At 40.8% G+C, this 8,211-nt stretch overlaps 1 protein-coding gene across 1 annotated transcript in view; it reads right to left on the bottom strand.

The window, feature by feature from the left end:
- Positions 1 to 6,230: 6,230 nt before the first annotated feature.
- The window catches only part of LOC138950166 (ornithine decarboxylase-like), an 11,604-nt gene continuing 9,623 nt past the window's right edge, over positions 6,231 to 8,211 (bottom strand). The window contains exons 9-10 of the mRNA XM_070321908.1: positions 7,823 to 8,034; positions 6,231 to 6,704 (exon numbers count right to left, since the gene is read on the bottom strand). Coding sequence (XP_070178009.1) covers positions 6,656 to 6,704; positions 7,823 to 8,034 — 261 coding nt within the window. The 3' untranslated portion in view covers positions 6,231 to 6,655. The remainder of the gene's footprint in view (positions 6,705 to 7,822; positions 8,035 to 8,211) is intronic.

Here is an 8,211-nt window from a genome sequence, read left to right as displayed (position 1 = left end):
CGTGCGTGCGTGTCTGTGTGTGTGTGTGTATGTGTGTGTGTGTTTGCGTGTGTGCAGTGCGTGCGTGCGTGCGTGTGTGTGTGTGTGAGTGTATGTGTGTGTGCGTGTGTGAGTATGCAGGTGTGTGTGTGTGTGCGCGCGCGCGCGCGCGTGTGTGTGTGTGTGTGTGTGTGTGTGTGTGTGTGTGTGTGTGTGTGTGTGAACTTGATAGAGAGTCGGATTATAGAAAAAGAAACGATGTCAGTATTGAACGAATGTGCTTAAAGCAACATTAAAATAGTATATCCTAGGCGAACCAATTATGAAAAAGAGTCATGTGACAACATATGCTTCTTGGAGTGCTAGCGGTTCATGCTGCATGCGTAGCGCAATGGACATTGTATTATTCTCGAGTACACTGACATCAATCACACGAGACATTCATTACATCCAAACGCAGCGTGGTACAGGGATACAATAGTTTTTAGTTTTTTTTAGTTTTTAGCTGTAAGTAGCACGGCGTAATATTGCAAGAGATGATTTGATAAAATAAACAAAATATGACATTACATTCGTTGTTGAGTCAATAGTCGTCCGTTAATAATGCCAAAGGCAATCAGAGCTCCCTGGACTGTGTGTACATGCGTCCTATAAGCACTAGAAGCCGAAAACACGTACTAGGAATTCATTGAGAGGGTCCCAAGAAAAGAGGGGGTCCCGGGACTCACTATATATCCTTTATCATACGTAGCATCAGGACTGTTTTCAGAAAATGGTTTGCCGGATCTGTACCTATCCAACGTTATGGAGTTCGTGAAACCCATATGATCATAACGTTTTTGTAAAGTGCTGAAAAAGTTTCAAAAAGTCATCATTACTTTGACAAGAGCGCTCTGGACAGGGGTTAATGTTTGGGCGAGGAATGTGCCGTCTGAACGCAACAATATGAACCTCCTGGTTTTTGGACCTTCTAAACTGCCCTTGAGGGGTCCAAGAAACCCGTACAAATTACATTCGGGGTCCAAGAAACCCGTACAAATTACATTCGGGGTCCTAGAAACCCGTACAAATTACATTCGGGGTCCAAGAAACCCGTACAAATTACATTCGGGGTCCGAGAAACCCGTACAAATTACATTCGGGGTCCAAGAAACCCGTACACATTACATTCGGGGTCCAAGAAACCCGTACAAATTACATTCGGGGTCCAAGAAACCCGTACAAATTACATTCGGGGTCCAAGAAACCCGTACAAATTACATTCGGGGTCCAAGAAACCCGTACAAATTACATTCGGGGTCCAAGAAACCCGTACAAATTACATTCGGGGTCCAAGAAACCCGTACAAATTACATTCGCAGGGTCCAAGAAACCCGTACAAATTACATTCGGGGTCCAAGAAACCCGTACAAATTACATTCGGGGTCCAAGAAACCCGTACAAATTACATTCGGGGTCCAGGTATACTCGAGGTTGAGCGTCCGTGGGGAGCCATGTCAATGCTAACAACTCAAGCAAATGAAGGTTTGTTCGGTAAAATTATTATAATTAACAGGAACACTTTGATATCTCTGAAGATGACCGATGGTTGCAATTAACGAATATGACTGCTGACCGTGGAGACCTGATAACCAGCTGTCTTCGCCCTCTCACTTTTCTCACACTCTCAAGGCGTCTCGTATCGATAGCGTCGAGCTGTTCTGCTCTGAGATCTCATCATTATATTTCAGTGAAGCCGTAGCTATATACGTAATTACTTCGCGGCATTATACTTAAACAATCTGTGCTGTATGCACTCTCGACGAAAATAGGATTTCATGATCAATAAAATAAGATTAACGAGCAAGAAGGGAGTCCGTAATTTTTCCGATGAGGTTTTAACTTTAATATTTAAGTAGCTTATTTATAAATACATGCTTCAGGAAAAAACCGTCCAATAATACATCTATGGACGCACAGATAAATACACGATTAATTAAGGATTACAAATGAAAACCATAAAACGTTAGTAAATACATAAATGATTGAATGAACGAGTGCATAAATTAATAAATAAATAAATGCATGCATGTATTAATAAATCAATAAATGAATGAATGAATGAATACATATTCATAAAAAGAATAAGTAAAGAAAGAAATATTTATAATAATTAAAAAAAATTCACTTTCAGAATTGTTTGTGGCGTTGGTCGAGGCAACATCTGCCATTAAATAAGATCAAGTAGACTTTTACGATCTTATTATGACGCTTGCTTTTAATTCAAATGTCAAGGACACAATTCAAGTAAACAAATAATTTTGACTTATCACGCACGCGCGCACACATACACAAACATACACACACTCCCACACATACACACATATACACACACACACACACACACACACACACACACACGCACACACACACACACACACACATACAAACTAACACACACAAACTCACACACACAAACTCACACACACAAACTCACACACACACACACACACACACACACACATACACACACACACACACACACACACACACACACACACACACGCACACACACACACACAAACTAACACACACAAACTCACACACACAAACTCACACACACACACACACACCCACACACACACACACACACACACACACACACACACACACACACACACACACACACACACCCGACACATTGAGTCAGGCAGAAACTGTTCACCGCCACATAGATACGCTTGCACACAACCACTCACACTGACGTGCAAATTCAGGGTCCGGTGGTTACTATTCTTTATTTCAACGATTAAGACGACTGAAACTTCCAATATGTACTGATAGAATTATTTGAACAATCATCATCGAAGTTGAGAGAAGCAGTATAATCAAAACAATTGAGGAAAAAGGTAATAAGGTTAATTAGATAAGGCAAACTAAGGTAAAACTCAGGTACAGTAAGGTAAGGTAAGGTAAGGTGAGGGGTGTGGTATGAAAAGGTAAGGTATATAAAATATCACACTTTACTGTGTGGTTCGGGTCGACCAGTGTCACGAACTGAAACCTCTGCTGAACAATCCTTCTCATTGCGGTCAATGCGCATGCGCCAATCTTGGACTTAAAAAATGCGACCCTTTGACCGAACGAACCATGGGTTAGGGTTAGCGTTAGGATTAGGGTTAGATTAGGGTTAGGGTTAGGGTTAGGGTTAGGGTTTAGGTGTTCACGACCTGATTAATCTCCCCATATTAGCGCATGCGTATTGACCGCAATGAGAAGGATTGTTCAGCAGAGGTTTCAGTTGGTGACACCGGGCTGCTTTCTTCCTGGAGAAAACTATCTGTCTTAGGACAGTCAGGCGCTTCTCGCTTTTTTTTTTTTAGCCATGTGACTTTCACTGTGAACTTGGGGTCTTTATCATGCGCATGCATTCAGACGGGGTGCACGGACACCGATAATAGTCTGCGCACACAAAAACTACCTTGCCGTACTGGGAGGGAAATCTGATAGGCAAGAAGAGGTTTTTATGTCAGACGAGATTTCCATTGCTTGAGTGAAAGAGTCAATGCAAGACAGAGACCTTACCAAAATGTATACTTGAACATATCAGACCCTATAATGACATGACGTCATTAGCCTGTTTACTGCCCGTTGCCTTTGACTTCCCTGGGAGAAAAGACCGACCTGGACACAAATATTGTATTGATTTTCCTTTCTACTTACATTTAATCTGATAAATCTACTGTGACCACTAAAGCGCTTTGCAATACACCTAACAACTCAACTAGTAGTTTCAAAAAGGTCCATTGGACACCAATAACACTTGTTTTGCACTGTTTGCAACAACAATAACATATACATTTAAAAAAAAACGAAAACAACATTGGAGTATTGCAAAGAGAACATTTGAGATCAAAGGCACCGAGCTTTTTGAGTAACTGACTGCATGATCTTTAATTCACAAGGATGACAGGTTTATGACATAACGCCTTGTCTTACAACCTGTCCTTAAAAAAATAACAATAGTACTGTGTATAGAAACAAAGTACAGACAAGAAAAAAACAACTATAACAAGAAATTCCTCCGAGGTAGGAAAAACACCCCCGTTGGTCAAAGGGAAATAACCATTCTCACTGCCACCAACTGAGAAGGTTATTTCCCTTTGACCATTAATATCTCCCTCTATAAGTCCTTGTAGAATCTTAATCCACCAATAACTCCCTAACCGTGTGTTTGACTGGTCCCAATTTTTGTAAGGACCGTCTCAGGAATGTATAGAACCTGTTCACCAAGTTTGGTGACGATCGGCCCGTTCATTCTTGAGATCTATATATGCGAACACAAACACACTAACACACAAACACATCGACCGAAACCTATACACACCCCTATACCGGGGGTGTAAAAATACAGAACAGTATGAGGTTACAATCACAGCACTAAGATAGACTACAGCTGCTGTTTCTAACTAGTACAGTGTCACGGTTCACTTTTGTTAAACCTGATGGTTTCCAGTTTTGCCGAGATATGTGGTAGAAGGGAGGGAAGTCAGGTTAGGAAAACAAAACAAGCTTAAACGAGTTATAGAACCTAGTGTCAGAAGTGAGACGGTCACGTGAGTGTGACGGACAGGACGGCAGTTGTAACCTAAACTCACAGCGCGAGGACATGAAGTGTCGGTCTCAGGTGGTTCTCGATTGAACTCCTGACAGGACGGAAAGTGTGAAGGCTTGTTTGAATTCCGTTTCCCTAGAACAGTGTGGTGTGGTGTCTTCAAGGAAGAAAGCCCTTGTTCAAATGGCTTCTGTCAAGATGACGTTTTGCTCAAAGATTCATCCTATCACGGGATATTATGGTGAGCGAAAATGTTGAGTCTGCAGTGTGAGCGTGTTATGCTGAATATTCTGTAACTAGCAAGACCCTTAGTATGCTGGAAAGAATATGTGCTTTATTTTCTGAGTTTCAGTTTGGTTTATGTTTGATTGTAGTAGGTATTATTTGGGATAGGAGGTTGGTCACATTTTCTAATTGTCTATGCGCTTGTAGATAGTTTGGCCATGCATTTTTCGTTTTTCAAAATGGCGGACCTCATGGTCCCACATGGTAAATAACTTTGAAGCTACCTGATGTAAAAGTGATTTGGGAGATTCCTAAAATGAAAATGGATACATGTTGTTATAATGTGAAGCAGAAGTGCTTGGATTTTGAATGAGAGTGTGAAGATGAATTTGCGGACAATGAGTAACTATTTCTGGAAGAAGTTGGTTTTGTCCATTGATGAAAGTGAGCAGAGAGTTGTGTCCCTTGAATTCAAAATGGCGGAAGCATGTTGTTTTAATTTTCATAACCGGTTGTGAAAATTCTTTGGAAGTGTGAAAGGCTGTCATTTGAGATAAGTTTGTTATGAATTTGTAGAACATGTTTGACCTTGACCTTGTGTGTATATAATTGGACAGGAAGTTAGAGAGGTCATAAGTTGTCATGTTTTAAAAGCAATTTTGACTTTAATAGTGAATACTTTTGGCAAAAGGAAAATAACAACTTTGAAGAAAGTTAACTTATAAATATTTTCGAAGAAGAATCTTTATGTTCTGATAGTGAATCGGAACTTAGATTATTTTTGAAGGAAGATTTTTCATGTGGACATTAGAAGTTCATATTTGTAAAATTTTAGGTTCAAGTTTAGCAGCAAAATTGAATTGTTGTTTGAACTTGGAGATAAACACACAAGGTTTGGTGACTATGGTTTAGGTCTTATGATCAGATTACTTAGACCAAATTTTGTTTAACAGATCCTGCTGTGAATCCAGCCTGGATGTCAAGCCTGTAAATCCAGTCCTCAGGACATTGAGCCTGTTCTCGATGCTGTTCCTGATGGGGAACCTGTCAGCTTCGTCCGCGTTCTCGTCTTCGACTGATCCTGATCTAACACTGATCGGGAACTCAACTTCGTCTACGTCGTCGAATGATCTCGTGCATGAGCTAACACTGATAGGGTTCTCGACTTCATCCTCGTTTTCATCGTCGGCTGATCCGGGTCAAGATCTGACACTGATTGGATTCTCGGCTTTGACTTCGTTCTCGTCGTCGAATGATATAATTCTGGATATGAGACTGATCCTGGCAGGCTTGCCAGGCAAATGAACAACGAATCTGGATAATTGTTCCAAAAACTGTTTTCTTAGTGTTTGACAGTATTGGTTTATTCGGGCACTTTTTCAGTTATATAAGTATATTATGTTAGTCATTTTCCCTTTGAGTTATTTCTTTTTAGTTTGAGTACATGAAAGTTGATAATGTTGTGTTTGTGATGATCAAGTCTTTATTAGTTGACTAAATTGATTTGTTCTGCAAATAGTTTTCCTGGTTCAGTATAGGGCATGAAAGCGAGTGATTGAGTGTGAGTATCTGATTTTGATTCTGTGTATTCATCTTCCACGCATCAGTGCGTGACATACAGCTATTCGCATGCCCTTCGGTAATGACAGATGATTATGCATTGAATTTGTATTGCACCCACGGTTTACTTCACTGACATTTGTTTGGAGCAATGATTTAATTGCATTGATAGGGCCTATGCATTCTCAGTGAAACAAAGTAACTGAACAAAGAGAAGAATGACATCATCGATACACTTAGATAAATATCCGGACATCACGTGTCATGCACGGCAGACGTGTGATTTGAAATCGGTTGTCATTTTTCTGGCTCTGCTGTTTGTCGATCTGTAGGGAATAGTTTCTCCCTGAAAAAGAAAGGAATATAATTTGGTTTGTCAATATGTGTTTGGTCAAATCAATTAACGAGAGAATCATTTTTTCAATAGGAACAATTAGGTGCGGTGCGTAATTCAACTAATACAGAAATTAAACTACAGTGGAATCCTGCTTTTCAGATTCCCCCCCCCCCTCCCTCCCCCATCCCCCCACTCTGCGTTTTGGGGCCAACCCTAACTTTTTAAATGTTCTTTTTCACAGCGTGTCCACATTCATCTCCGTTTTAAGACTGCCTCTTTTGATCAGATGTACTGATGTACAGATGTACTGATGTACTGATGTAGTGCTGTACTGCTGTACCGATGTATTCACTTTTTTGGAGGTCTTAAATGGGGGAGAGGGTCTATCATTATCAACGTTTTGTGTAACAGAAAGACATGAGAAACTTTAATAGTAAATCACAAAAACAAACTGTTAGATAACCAAACATTACATCAAGTTCTCTTCAGAGTAGAAAACAATGCCAATGAGATCAGTCCAAGATCACTAGAGACCCCCTCCCCCCCACACACACACACAACCACACACACGCCCGAATTTTAATGCATAGGGAGCCCCGGGACTTTTTCAGTGGAATATTTACGATAAGAGATCCATATTCTTGCTTATGAAAGGCAAATTCCTCACCGACACAGGGTTTTTGAAGCATTCATGACCTTACATTTAATGTCTACTTTTGGAAGTTCTTTGAGCCCTTCACAAAAACAGTATGATCATGCTGCTTTGATTAACTCCGTAAGTTTGTGCACAGAACCACCAGCATGTCTTTCCTGAACACAGTACCGATGGTACGCATGATACTGGTAATGAAGCGTCCCGGAACCCGACCTGTTCTAATTTAGAGCGTCGCAGGATGCCCTCTACGAATTTCTGGTAAATTTGTCTTCTTTTCAGCTTATTGTGTGGGCACCACGTAGAGAGATATATTTGGTTTAAACAAGTTTATTCAGTAAATTTCATTGGAATATTGCCGCATTCATGAAATAAGGAACATGGAGCACAACAAGCTAGGCTTATGAGCGTACTCTTAAAAGCAAATGAGAGTTATATTTAAGGTAGCACTTTCCATTTTTAAAGGTATCCTCACCACACAGTGTCACAGCAATGGTAGAATATCAGCGGCCGAGGAATTCCGTTGAAAGAAGTGGTCAAACAGATAGTGTAGGCGCCCATTTGTGTAAAGTTGATGACGTCTCCCACTTGCAGTTCCGGAAGCATGACGTCACTGAAAATCTTGTCTCCTCCATTACAGGTGGGACCCCATAGGCTGGACACATGCCGCTTTGCGTTCTCAGGGGGCTATATGGGGAGAATTGAAAACAGGTACCAACACAAGGCAAATGAAGGGCCACACATAAAATACCGAATATTCTCTCTTTCGATCTTTTTCTATCGCACGTGCACATACGCATACAAATACGGGTTGCACACTGACATGTAGTGTGTGTATGCTACCAAGCTCCGCCATGCTTTGTG

Source organism: Littorina saxatilis, linkage group LG16, assembly GCF_037325665.1.
Source record: "Littorina saxatilis isolate snail1 linkage group LG16, US_GU_Lsax_2.0, whole genome shotgun sequence".
In the NCBI taxonomy this organism is placed as follows: domain Eukaryota; kingdom Metazoa; phylum Mollusca; class Gastropoda; order Littorinimorpha; family Littorinidae; genus Littorina; species Littorina saxatilis.
The sequence above is the reverse complement of the archived record's forward strand: the minus strand, read 5'-3'. Positions and strand labels throughout refer to the sequence as shown.